We start from the raw sequence: 14521 nt of genomic DNA, 5'->3' as shown, positions 1-14521 counted from the left end.
GGAATTGTATGTAAAAAATAATGTGATATCGTAACAATTGTAAGTCGCCCTGGATAAGGGCGTCTGCTAAGAAATAAATAATAATAATAATAATTTAGACAGTAGTACCTGGCACTCGGAGAACTTCCAGGGTATTATTGATATTATATGTTAATGGATATGCTGAATATGTATTCATTTACACTGTTTAATCCTTTTAGCAATTAGTATTGCATGCTTCCTTTTTCTTCCTCCTTATTAGTTCCCTTTCTTCCTCTTTATTCTCCTTGCTGTGTGTATCCCGGATGTGCTTCTGGTGATGAGATCTCAACATGCAGGTTACCTGGGATTAATTTGCCTATTGGGTACAGGCCATTGATAACTTGCAGTATCTGAGTTTACCCTGGCGAATAACTGAAAAAGGAGGTTGAATTGCACCTCACAGTGGCAGTGATGAAAGGCTTACAGTGCTGTGTTCTTCGTTGCAGGGCTAAAGACCTACCTGATCTCTGGGCGGAAGGTGGAGAGGTCCCCCTGCAGCTGCTCACAGCTGGGCCTGGCTGGGTCGGAGTCTGGGGACGGGGCCTCCAGGGCGCAGACTCCAGAGACCATCACCACCACAGAGGCAACACACACCAACAGCCAGACTGACAGAACCAAGGTGAGTCTGCTACTCACCATGCATTTAGAGACTGAGAGGTGGTGTGGGTCAGACCTTAGAGCTGATTACCGTAACAAGACAGTAGGTCTTTTTTTATTATTTATTTAACCTGCTTCCAAGCCCCACTGCGCTTTATACACAACATGATGAAATCCTGCAAAGCAATCTAAATTGGTATCAAATTAGCTACCCCCTGCAGAAAGGAAACTTCATTAAAAGTTCTTCAGTAAAAATGATAAAGAAAAGAACTAAAGGTTTGCCACAGGGGGCAACTGGCTATCACCAGTTCAAACAAGCAGAACTGATGCCTAATGATGCTCAATAAATGAATCTACTGGGATTTTGATGGTGATTAAAAAACAGGAAGATTAAGTCTGAGTTATTTTTTTCATGTGGCATACAGTGATGCCACCCTGTAGTGTCAAATACTCAATCAATAATTTAGCTGTCTGAATGTAATGTTCCTAGTTAATTGTACACATAATCAGTCAGGAAAATCATGCATTCTGTTTTTTGTTCATCAGTTTTGTTTCCAGGGGCAGATTTGATAAAGCGCACATAAACTAATGATACCACGCAGGGGGTGATCTTCCTCCGAGGCAGATTTGGTTTTATAATAGGTAGGGTTCTGTGCACTGAAAAGGCAGCGTGGTAATGTGGCTGCTTTGTAAACCCAGAAGTGGGTGATCTGTCCCTGTGCTGTTGTGGCAGGGCACCTTCTTTTACAACTTCCCTTTATCAGTTTTGCTCTTAAGGTGCATTGAGTTTGTTGTTCAAAGCTTTAGGGGTTTAGGGTTCAAGTTTAAACATGCGTCTGTTTGATTTACTTTCTAAAACATAAAGCCATCCACTAAACATCTAAACTAAACTAGAGATATCAACCAATAAAATGCATTCAGTAAGCTTTTATTTTGCTTTTTGGTACTTGAACAATGTGGAGCATTTGGCACAATCAGTAAGTGTTGAAGTTTAAACCATACTGTTTATTGTACTGCAGTTATACACAATTATAAATGGCATGCTATTGATAGAGAAGAGAAAATCAAATTAAAACCTTGGTTACAGTCCTTTAAGAATTGCAAAAAATATCATGAAATCAGTACTGTTTTTTCTTTCATTTCAGGAGCCGTGTCCCTCGTGCAGCGTGATGCTGGTCCCGAGCTGTGACACCTCAATTGAAGACAGTACTGTCCAGAATGGCTGCCAAGAGGACCACAAGAACAACACAAAGGTAGCAAATTCTTCAGCTGGTTGAAACTGTTCATGGGAATTGTTTAGACCAGTATTCTGCTTTGTTACACTGCTGAAGGAATAAGCCAGAACAGTTGATCGACTGTAGGATTAATCATAGATTGCGTATTCTTATTTCTTCAAAACCTAAAGAAATCGATCTCTTATTTTGCATCGTAATAATTTTCCATCTTAAGACACTCATTCATTTTTACGTATTTTGTTTTTATAAAAATTAAACCAACTGAGGTTGTGAAGGAACAGCACATTTTGCAGGTTCTGCCTCTCTTTTTCTTTTTCTTTTTCTCTCTATCTCTCTATCTCTGTCTTTAGCCTATTCCAGCAGGGCTTAGCCTGAAGAATCAAAATGGGCTGCTGAGCCCTCCCCCAGAGGACAAACTGACCAATAGTCAGACTTCGCTATGTGAGATGCTACAGGAGAAGGAGAAGGGGAAGTGGGTGGGGGTCAGTATGGACCAATCGGCCTTGCTCCCGCTGCGGTTCAAGAACATCCGCGAGAGGACTGATGCACACTTTGTCGACGTCATCAAGGAGGACAGGTGGGCTACTCATTGTCAAACAGGTCTATTGCACATATCAACATATATGGTGCTTCGTGTCCGTCACCTTAGATTGCAGTGGTTGCTATATTTCTTCGGTATTTTTTTAATAAAGTGTACAAAGAATATGGATGCATCCACCTGTATCAAGTGTATTATTATTTTTATTTTTTTTTGCCCTGTCATCCAGCAAGTCTCCAGTTTAAAAGACAGGACAAGGAAAGGAATACAGCACTGAGCATACACAGAATACAATACTTGTACTACAGAGTCTTGATTTAATCTTTAAACCCATTCCGTTAAACTAATATGGGAGTACATAGAACCAGTACGGTACATGCACATGTTTTTATATGCTACGATCAAGATCCTATTGAAATATGTAATCGGAATTAACGTGGCACACAGCAGATGGAGCAGTGCTAACAGCAAGTCTAACACCCTCTCACTTTCTCTGACCTCCCTTCCATCCTCTGCAGTCTGATGAAGGATTACTTCTTCAAGCCACCCATAAACAAGTTGAGTCTAAACTTCCTGGAGAAGGACCTGGAAATGACATACCGCATCAGCTACCAGAAGGAGGTGTGTATGAGTGACTCTGAGCACACATCTGCATATGAGGGTGTATGTTTTCAGGAGCACAAAACTTCACTTAGCTATGCCATGGTAAAAGCATGGAAATACTAAAAGAAACTGAATAAATTCAATGACAAACCTTTAGACTAGAAGTCTTTCTCACTGTCTTTAGTATTTATAAATGTAGCATGAGGTGAGTGATTTAAAAGTTGGCTGGTAAAAGCATAGTAAACTGTACTGTTTTGCACCACACTCTTATATGTAAACATGCATAGATAAATACATATGTTAAATGGATTTGAATACTGCATATCAATGCATACATATTCCAAAATACACATGTATAAAGATATGCATGCATAAATACATACAGATAATCTACCAATCATAGATAGCATCCAGTGCTGCATTTATACATGTTAGAAATGCGAGATTTCCTGGTTATATGTGTGTAAGTGCATGGATGTCCGCATGTGAACCTGCAGCTCACATCTTGACGATGTCACTGTAAGTGGTGCTGCATGTTTGTCAAGGTGACGTCTGGCCAGCAGAATGAGTAATAGATTAAATGCTGCAGTTGAATCACTGAATGCCTCTGCAGAATGCAGCAGGGGAAGGTTTTGTCATTTATTTAGCTTGCACTGCCCCCTGTTGGTGGTTTTATTTTTTAAATACTCCAGTTCATCCATTGTTGATGGTGGTTTAGCTTCAATAAAAAATAAATGGCTAGTCATTTGGTTAAGAACAAATGTAATTACTTTACAGATACCTACAGTTACTGTCCACCTGGAACGTGAAAGGTTCTTATCAGTTATACAGGTTCAATTATTTAGTATTTTATTGCATCGCAGCACACACGCAAAAACCTTAGATCTGTGCTTAATGAACCCATGCCCCCCATTACATGGAAAACCTATATCAGTCTAGAGATAGAAAAACACATACATGTGGGAAGATTTTTGTTTCTTCTTTTTTGTTGAATCCACCCCCAAGTTTATACCTCCCTTCTCCTCTCTCACTAAGGTGAAGGACAGAGTCCCGGTAAAGACATTTGCCAGCTCCACCTTCAGCTCCTTCATCGACGTGCTCCTGTCCTCCGCTGTCTTCCTCTTCCTCACCATCGGCTGCTTCCTAAAGCCCTGGGTCTCTGGCACCACGGCCCCTCCAGCTGCCATCGCTGTCTGTGTGCTTGCCATTCTGCTGGAGCTGCTCTCCCTCGTCCTGTCCGTGCGGTAAGAGACACTGCGCATGTGTGTCTGTGCCCTCCTTTGTGGAACAACAAATCATAAATAAATCATATTTATACTGTTCAGTGATTAGTGCCAGAAATGGGAAATCAATTTTTGTTGATAAAATATATATTTGTGCCTGTTGAGATCCAAATATAAAGAAAATGTAATTATTTTTTTTACAAAACGATTTGTGTAAGTGTACTGATAAATTAAAACCTTTAATGTATTTACATGTGATTTCTCTGAAATAATATTGTAAAAAACGTCCTTTTAAAATCCTGTTCTACGCATTCACAGGGATGTAAGGGTTAAACAAGTGTCAGTAGCCATCTACTAACCATTATTAAACTACTAATTCATACTTTGTAGTAAAGGGATGACCCATTCAAATGGTTAAAGTAACGTAATGAGTTGATTTTTTTAATGATTTCTCATTACGTGGCTTACTGTGGAGGCTATATCGACATCTTGGGGCTGTAGGGCTAAATTGCAGGTTAAAAAAACAAGTCGTGAAAAAAAGGCCATAATTATTATAGAAGGTTGTATTCTCTAATGGTCAGGACACTAAAGCATTGCATCTTTGTGGGTCTGTTGGAATAACACGGTTCATCACATTCCTGCTACAAGTTTGCCATGCAGTTCTTGTAGCTGTATTAGCATGTTGATCCTCTATGCCTATGTGAAGAGGATCAGGGTCGTTGCAGGACTTGTATTGTGGGTCTGGATCGGCTCTGAAACTTGTGTGACCTCTTTCGCTTTCCTCCCTTTCCAGAATGGCATTTTACCTGGATGAAGTAATGGGCTGCACCAAACACCTGCTGCAAGTCATATCTGGCTGGATCCCCCGGCATTTCATTGGAGCCATCCTCATCTCCATCCCTGCTCTCTCTGTCTTTTCCCACATCACCTGCGAGTTTGACTCCAGCATCCATGTGAGTTTACCTCTCCACCTAAATCTAAAGCGCCAGTAAGTACTAGACTGAAAACTTAAATGGACAACTTTGTGTAAACCATCTTAAGTAAGAGAAGAAAAAAAAAGCATTTTACTAAAACGCATGTGCAATACAATCATTTTAAGTGGCATTCCTATTTCTATCTTTGCATTAACCACAAGATGAAATGTCCTCGAATTGTGCTCTTTATATCCTGGCCCTTCACAAAGCTTTTACTGCAAAGGTTTAAGACAGTGTGAGCTAAGGGAAGTGAAGTTACTTTAAGAACAACCTGGACATCTAGATAAAATATGTATTGCACAAGAAGCAGAAACATTAGGTAATGAGAATGTGTAAAGAAAACAAGTGGGACATTGGTCTCTTAAGTCTGGATAATAATCTACCCAACCACACCCACCCACTGAAATGTGCCCACATTACTCTTGGCTGGGCATTAGGAGGGCCCTTTGTATATGTAATTTTTTTTTGTTGTTTGGATTTTTTTAACAGACAAGACTTCTTTATGTGGAGGTACTGTAGCCCTTCTTTAACAGTTGCCAAAATAACTAAATGATCCTCAATTGTAGAGTTTGCAGCTTCTAGCAAGACTAAGTACCAAGTGGATACCAGGCTGTTTTATGTTCTCTGCACAGTTGGCCAAATATAACAAACTCATAATGAATCAACAACAGCTCTCAAATATGGCACTCCCAACAAGCAGGATCCCATTTTTCCCTTTACAGTACTGGTAACAACGAGAAAGTGAAGACATTTCCATCTTACTACAAATGTAATAGTTAATAATTAGCTGTTGAAAGGTTATTGCTTGGGATTCTGTGACAAACCGGGGTGCGCTTGCCACATGCAGGACCATCTTCACTTGTCGTCTTTTGTAAAAAGGATCAGCACTCCAAAAGCACTAGGTTTTTAAACAGGGCAGGCATGTATGTTTATTTTAAACACAAAACAAAATAAACAAAACCAGGAGTGCTAACTAAACATTTCAGTTTTAAACTATACCGGACAGCTAAGCTGTTTACCGGTCACAAAAACCCATATACTTTTACAAGTGGATCAAAACACTGTACCGTCTCTTTGTTCCAGCTCCCTGGTAGTCTCTGTCTAATGGTGCCCTGGACTCTCCTTTTATAGGATGTGGCTGCTCCCAATTATACTATTTAGGAGCAGCCACATTCTCACATGTTTTTGGCAGGGACAGGAATTAACCCCAAAACACATACAAAACACTCACACTATTTACAGGCAGGGCTCTTGCTCTGCCACATATTCATATACAGGTTTGTTCATATACGTATAAAGAAAAATGGAAATGATCTTAACAGTGCTGGATCCAAATACCTCTCTTAATCCAGCAATACTACACATAATAAAAATACAGTAAAAGGAGGTGCAGAAAAAATCCAGTTTAAGTTTAGGGTGGCGGTATTTAGGTCTCTCACAGTTTAGATAATTAAAACAAGACTTCCCTTTGTATTAGTAGTTATAAGACTATCTGAAACAGTTTCTAACCAATTTGTTAATTTCACCTTATCCAAAGTCTGGTATTGACCTTCATGGACCATTATTCATCCCAGAGAATTCATTCCACAGGCAGTGATTTTCATTGATAGTGATCAGTAGGCAGAGGCAGTGTCTAAGCCCTTTCTTGTTGGCTGTTTTGTTTCAGTTCACCATGTTCATGTGCTGTGCGATCATCATCACCATCATCCAGTACTGTAACTTCTGCCAGCTGAGCTCCTGGATGAGGTCCTCCATTGCAACAGTGGTGGGGGCGGTGCTGCTGATCCTGCTCTACACATCTCTCTGCCCTGAGGAGTAAGTACCGGGGATTGGGCACAGAGTACGGCATCCTGTTGCAATATAGAGCAGAGATTTCCATGGACAGGACTGAAGTTATTATTACTGTAACATCTTTGACTTTGCATCAAAGTATTTTTGTGCTGAATACATTATTACTGCTACTTTAGGCACAGCTACTGCACCCAATTTCAGTCAAACAAGGCAGCATGGGGTCATTCTCACAAACGAATTGATTCAACATTACTAGAGAAAACAAGTACCAATCATAATGTAAAAAGAATTAAAAAGTTTCTGTAATAACAAAAATGCAGGTTGCAGTCTTTAATCCTGCAGTTGAGGTCTCAGAAAGACTGTTATTTGTTTTAATTAATCTATAGAAAACATTTATTTGCAGAACAGCCACATTACTGAGTTCCACCCTGTCTTCCAGGCTGGGCTCCTCTAACAGCTCTGTACCCGAGATGCTGCAGCCACTGGACCTGAACAGACAGGAAGTGATCCTGGCTTTCTTCCTGCTACTCCTGCTGGTGTGGTTCCTGAACCGGGAGTTTGAGGTGAGCTACCGGCTGCACTACCATGGCAACGTGGAAGCTGACCTGCACCGTGCGAAGATCCAGACCATGCGGGACCAGGCCGACTGGCTGCTGCGCAATATCATCCCCTACCACGTGGCTGAGCAGCTGAAGGTGACGCAGAGCTACTCCAAGAACCACGACAACGTGGGTGTCATCTTCGCCAGCATCGTCAACTTCAGCGAGTTCTACGAGGAGAACTACGAGGGTGGAAAGGAGTGCTACCGCGTGCTGAACGAGCTGATTGGGGACTTCGACGAGCTGCTGAACAAGCAGCAGTACAACAACATTGAGAAGATTAAGACCATCGGGGCCACCTACATGGCTGCTTCGGGCCTCAACCCCTCACAGTGCCAGGACACCAGCCACCCGCACGGGCACCTCCGCACCCTCTTCGACTTCGCCAAGGAGATGATGTGCGTTGTGGACGACTTCAACAAGGACATGCTTTGGTTCAACTTCAAGCTACGCATCGGCTTCAACCACGGGCCACTCACGGCCGGCGTTATTGGCACCACAAAGCTGTTGTACGACATCTGGGGCGACACGGTGAACATCGCCAGCCGCATGGACACTACTGGTGTGGAGTGCCGGGTGCAGGTGAGCGAGGAGAGCTACCGCATCCTCAAAGAGATGGGCTACGACTTTGACTACAGGGGTACCGTCAACGTGAAGGGGAAAGGCCAAATGAAAACGTTCCTGTTCCCCAAGAGCGTGGACAGTGGGATGGTGCCACAGCACCAGCTCTCGGTCTCGCCGGACATCCGTGTCCAAGTGGACGGCAGCATTGGACGCTCCCCCACGGAAGAGCTTGCCAACATGGTCCCCTCTGCCGGTGGCCATGGCTTAGACCGCACCCCTCCACAACGGGCAGCAGCTGCTTTGGAGAAGTTAGAACTCATGGACTCGTCGGGCCACCTCAGGGCAGCTCCTGTTGCCGCCTCCAGCCCAGGCAACACCCAGAGACCACACCCGGCCCGAGCCTTGGCCACACCTGCCAACCTGCCTGCTACAGGGCAAGGGACTGCCGAAGAAGAGGAGGAGGAGGAGGAGGAGGAGGAAGAGGCAGACGAACTGACAAAACTCAAAATCTCAGAAAGCTTATGATGCTGCCTGACTCGGATTTTAGGCTTAACTTCTCTGTTTCTGGATGACACCTTAGAGGGGGGAAAAAAGAAAGAAAACTTTTTTTACATCCAGTTTTCCCGTTTTGCTTTTTTTCACTCATTTTCTTGTTTTGTTTGTTTGGTGGTTTACATTTCACAAGAAAAAGGAGGCACTGTTTACTGTGTGGATCACAGTAAGGAGGGTATTGTTCCCTTCTTTAATTTTTTTTTTGTGTGTGTTGGATTAATTAAGTGCCTTCAGAAATACTCTTAACAGTCAGGGGCGTGAAAAGAATTGTCATAACATGGCTTTTATGAAACAGACAACAGGAAAAGCTGTGGATATTATTTTGTCACAAACACTTTATTAAAATTTTATTGTGATATTATTATTTTACATAACTTTACAATTCCAGCAATGGTATTTACAAAAGAAAACAAAATACTGATGTTGAAGAGTGCCAGTAGTACACTATGGTAAGAGGAGGAGGGGGATGCAGGGAAGTGTAACAGGTGTGTTTAGCTTTTTGTCTACAGACTTAGGATTACAGTGGAACCTCACCCAATACTTCACTGGACCTATCCAGCCCCTGCTCGGAAGTCTGTGCAAGTACAGCTATACATAGTGCAGAGTACAAAGGTTGCGTTGCAAGAATGAGACAGTGGTAGAACTTAGCACATCAAAGGGGAAAACAAATCTGCATTCCAGGCCAATATATTTTTCTACATTTTTTCTTTTTCTTAGTTTAACGGCAGCTTTATTCTTTTTATTTTACTTCTATGTAAAGTCGCCACTGATAAAAACTAGACACTCTGAATTCTGAGCTGCACAGTTATAAGTAATCTCCAGTTTAGCCAGTCATTGCTGCTTATATGTCATATTTGCTTGTAAGCAGAGGACAACATTCACTGCATTCTTACCCGGAGCTTGGGCCCCCCACCGGTACTCAAACTGACAATGGTAGTGTGCAGAAGGTCAGTGTTCTGTGAAAAAGCACTTTTACTGTTGTACACACCTCAATTACTGGATTAAATGCTGCACCTTTTTCTCTCTTTTTGTTGTGCTATTTTACTACCCAACTGCAGTGAATGTTGTGCCATAGAGAGTTCTATTCATGAAACAGCTGTGTTGTAATTTGACGTGAAATGTTTTAAAGTAAAACAAAAACATAGCAGTACAGTGCGGTTTAGTCTGCACTTTAAAACGAACTCCTCTTTGTGTTATTGGATATGGTTTAAGTCATCCAAAGTTATGTAGCAGTTAGCATTCACAAAGTGGCATTTAGAAAAATTGTCAATTACTTTTCAGATTTGCCGTCTCAACTTATTATTCACGCTCCATTTTGAAATATCTTAGTGTTGTATGGTGGAATTAAAATACTGTAATATAAAACCTCATTTCAGTATTCATGAATCTCCACAGTTACTCAGCATCACAAAGAAGTACTTGCTATTAAGTGATACGTGTGCATAAAGCATTTCTGCTGACTGATTCCACTAAGAGGTTCCACTGTATTCATATACTTTTATTATTATGTGCCACTTTCATTTCTCTGTGCAATGTTACCCACTGCATTCATACCTGTTTTATTAGTAATATTATTATAATTATCATTATTATTTTGTATATTCAGACTGCACCAGCATGTGGGTAACTATATATTATGTACATCAAATAAAAAGGCCACAGTCCAGGTTTTAGAAGTGAAGTTACAAAGGGTTGGGTGCTTTTTTTCATTTGTTTCCTGTTTAATCATGCTATCTATTTTATTGGAAGGGAAGTTATGTATTTTGTTAATCATTGTCTAACTTTTTGTACTAGTACATAAAAGAAACATGTAATATGTTCCAAAAGATTATGACTGCTGTTTACAAGAGGGTCCTGGTGCTCAAAAGACCACTATACCTAAAGCTCAGCTGCTTTTAAACAGAAATGGCCTTGCATAATAATGAGGCTGTGTGCAAATCAATAAGCCTGCCCACAGTGCAATAATTTAAATACAGAACAGTACTGGTCAACTGCTCTTGCAAGGAGGAGCAGCAGTAATATGTATTAGGCACACATTTCAAAGCCCCAGAATGTATTAATTAATACTTTTAATTGCTCCTGTGGCAACGTGACACAGTGCTTCAGAGACTTACAAAAGTTTTACATTCTGCGTGGAATGATACCAAATCACACAACACTGAATGCTGATGTTTGCTGCTTTATCACAGTCTTCAGTCCACTCATGCCCATAATTTTATTTTATTTTTTTTAATTAAGTCGTTGCCAATTATTTTTTATTATTTTCTCCCAATTTGTAATGGCCAATTGTTTTTAGGCTCAGCTCACCGCTACCACCCCTGCGCTGACTCGGGAGGGTGAAGACGAACACACGCTGTCCTCCGAAGCGTGTGCCATCAGCCGACCGCTTTTTTTTCACACTGCGGACTCACCATGCAGCCACCCAAGAGCTACAGCGTCGGAGGACAACGCAGCTCTCGCTCGGGCAGCTTACAGGCAAGCCCACAGGCGCCCAGCCAGACTACAGGGGTTGCTGGTGCACGGTGAGCCGAGGACACCCTGGCCGACCTAACCCTCCCTCCCCCCCGGTGGCGCTCAGCCAGTTGAGCGCTGCCCCCTGGAAGCTCCCATCCTCGGTCGGTAAAGTAATAGCCTGGACTCGAACTCGTGACGTCCAGACTATAGGGCACATCCTGTATTCCACACGGAGCGCCTTTACTGGATGCGCCACTCAGGAGCCCTCGTGCCCATAAATTTTAGAAAGTCCCTGTATAGTTAATAGACGGAGCACTGCTCCAGTGTATTGTAAATGTTGAGTCGATTCAGCATGACCTTACCCAAATTTAGAGCCAAATTACCTGATTGTCTCTATGGCTATTGTCTAAATACAGTCAACACAACAGTGACGGTCTCAATGCAGGGGCCATAGGCTGCCAGTCATGAAGCACAGTAAGAAGTGTAAAGAATATATTAGTGTTTGATATTTGTATTGTTTTCGGTAAAAACTGCGGCATATTGCACTGCTTTTTATGTTAATTTCATAGTAGTGGACAAAAAATATGATATTTATAATATATGGAATACTATTCTGTTTTGGCCTCTAAATATACTCTTGAAATATAACAATCAGACAGCAAAGTTGAGGTGGTTTAGCATGTGTATGAGAGGTGGGCAGAGAAATGACTTTGGCAATCTCCTGGTAGATTAACAAGCCAGGACATGTGGATTAAAAGATCAAAACAATCACAATAGTGTTTAAAGGTCAGACGGTGTTACCCTGTACTAGCCTATTTATAATTTTTTTTTAGTTTTTTAGTAGTTTTTTTTTTTTGCTGACAGTATTAAAAGCCTAGGGAAGCTAGCTCACAGGTTTTTTTGAATGCTAAATGGGATCTGGAGATAAAAGTATTACTACCAAAATTAAGGGATTTTTTTACAACATTCATGAATGGTAGTTAATGTATCTGACAACATACTGTCAGTGCCTTCAAAGAATTGAGTATTGTTTCATATTCATTTTCTCGACCAGTAGAGCTGTTTTGATTAATTGGGGTGAGCTATTAGTGGATATAGACTCTGTTGATGCTCCTTTACGCAGCTTGGATACTGTTGTCTATAATACAGCTAGATATAATATAAAGATAGACTTTCTTTACATACGTTTTTCATCTTTCAACTTCCTTTTTATATATCGATTTGAGCACTGTGCTTTTTATATGAGCAATGATGGTTGTATAAAGGACATTAATAGGGGTTTTCACTGTGCATTTCATTATATACATAGTGTCTATCGGCATTATATTTCACTCCATAGTAAAAAAAATAAATAAATAAAAGAATGAGTACTTACTCATTTTTTAAATACCTAAAAGAGATTTGGATTATGTAGAATTTATATTAACAGAAGAAGGCTTATTTTTCAGACTTGAATCCATGATGCAATAATCAAGCTTCGGTTGTTTTTATTTACTGAATATGTTAGGTTTGTGTCGATGACAGCACACAACCCTGGTTTAATTTCTAAAACCTGTACTGCATTAAAAAGGCAAGGTCAAGAGTCAATTCAGCAAGACTATGTTTGCATACAACTAGACTAAAGCAAGGATTAGCCTTCAAGCATGCATTCTTCATAAGAATGGGAAGTTTGGGAAGCATTACATTACATTTTATGGAAGTGCCATTTGACATTTATAGTATTACAGAGTTACATACCTTTATTATAATAAAACTTAAAATAAAGTACATTTTAAGTATTACTTAAAAATAAAACTGTGCTGGATCGATAAGCAATAGCCAGGACAGCTGATGTGAATCAAAAACTTTAAACAGACCAGTACGAAGTAATTTAATTTATTTAGGGCTCCAATTTGTCAAAGCTTGGTACTCCAGAGTGCTAGTTTCTAATTATAGTCCACAAGTTAGTTTGTACTAATGTTGGAAGATTACTGATATGTTGTCCTCTCACAAAGATGGTGTGAATTGCACCCTTGAGTAGACAACTTCGAAGGGTGCTCTGTATCTCTCTACATCAATTGGCGAGGCAGGTTCATGGTTTATTGTCTTATCTGCAGGAGGCAGAGGGAGACTGTGCACCCCAACACCCACTATTATTTTGTGCCTTATTCCTCTGTTGATATCTTACAATCCAGACAGCAGCTAGTACATATCTTCCAGGTATGCAACTCTTAGGTAAGACAGGACTAATCCTCCCTATGGTCCTACCCATTTTTGTAAAAAAAAGTTTCTGTTGCATGAGTCTTGGCCTTTCTTTTGTTTCAATTGGCTGCTGCTCCACCCTCCTTGCTATTACCGAGTGTGTGTGTGTGCGAGTGTGGGCATCGCCGACATAGGTTCAGGGGTGGGAGTCTTAGAACAATTGCTACTGCTAGGGCTGTATAATATATATTTTATATATTATATAAATGTATATACATAAATATAAAATAAAAAGGGTATACTGAAGCCTTGCATCTGTAAATACTGCGCCTAAGCTTTGTGTTTAAAAACAAAAAAAAAAAATACAAAATAAAAAAATGGTATTGGTAAGCTATATATGTACATAGATTTAAATAATAATATACACATATATTATCTTTGACTTATTACTACCAGTCTGTAACCGATTGTATATTATAGTTTTACTGTGAATAATAGCAGGACAGAAAGTTGACAATTCTTCTCTACATTCAAGACACACTCCGCAACTTGAAGATAGATGCTTTTGTTCTTTGTACGGATAAATTGCTCAAGAAGTCTGGTGTTTCCTCCAAATATGTTGTCTGTTTAAATCATTTTGCTTATTGTTGTTATTTGTTAATCATGTACGCAAACAAATGCAAGTGTACACAACCATATAGAGTATACATCTGTATGTATATGTTTACATACTGTATCAATAGAGAGTACTATTCCATGTTTCTGCTTGTTTTTTTTTTTATTTAGTAAAAGTTTACATGTATTCACAGATTCAAGCATACTATATACACACAGATACACATACATTTGTTTTTGTTACTAATTGTGAATATTAAATGTATTTGGGATCTTTAGGCATGTAGTAGTTCTGAAGTGTGTTTAGCAAAGGTTTGTAATCCCACTAAGCAATTTCTGTCTTATCAACATTTCAGATATGCTCATGTTAGAATATCCAGAGCAACAAATATAGAACAAATGTAGTAAGTAATTGAAATCTAATGTAATATATCCAGGTTACAAAGTAGAGAGTGAGGCTCATATTTTGTGAAAACACTTTAAAAATTGGTCAGCGTATTCAGTTGCCTTGTCCCAAAACAAATGTTGAGGTACGGAATAAAGATTAATTAAAGAACTTGTCTTTCCTGTCTGA

The 14521-nt window shown here is 40.2% G+C and overlaps 1 protein-coding gene across 3 annotated transcripts in view; it reads left to right on the top strand.

Annotated features, from left to right (window-relative positions):
- Nucleotides 1-14503, top strand: part of LOC117431652 (adenylate cyclase type 9) — a 39310-nt gene extending 24807 nt beyond the window's left edge. For 2 of the 3 annotated variants that reach the window (XM_034052840.3, XM_058995809.1), the window contains 8 exons: nt 468-640; nt 1764-1871; nt 2204-2430; nt 2910-3012; nt 4030-4238; nt 5011-5170; nt 6858-7006; nt 7386-14503. In XM_034052840.3, coding sequence (XP_033908731.3) covers nt 468-640; nt 1764-1871; nt 2204-2430; nt 2910-3012; nt 4030-4238; nt 5011-5170; nt 6858-7006; nt 7386-8670 — 2414 coding nt within the window. In that variant the 3' untranslated portion in view covers nt 8671-14503. The remainder of the gene's footprint in view (nt 1-467; nt 641-1763; nt 1872-2203; nt 2431-2909; nt 3013-4029; nt 4239-5010; nt 5171-6857; nt 7007-7385) is intronic. The other variant, XM_058995810.1, reaches the window with a different exon arrangement.
- The last annotated feature ends 18 nt before the right edge of the window (nt 14504-14521 follow it).

The sequence above is a fragment of the Acipenser ruthenus genome, chromosome 22, assembly GCF_902713425.1.
Source record: "Acipenser ruthenus chromosome 22, fAciRut3.2 maternal haplotype, whole genome shotgun sequence".
NCBI classification, from domain to species: Eukaryota; Metazoa; Chordata; class Actinopteri; order Acipenseriformes; family Acipenseridae; genus Acipenser; species Acipenser ruthenus.
The sequence above is the reverse complement of the archived record's forward strand: the minus strand, read 5'-3'. Positions and strand labels throughout refer to the sequence as shown.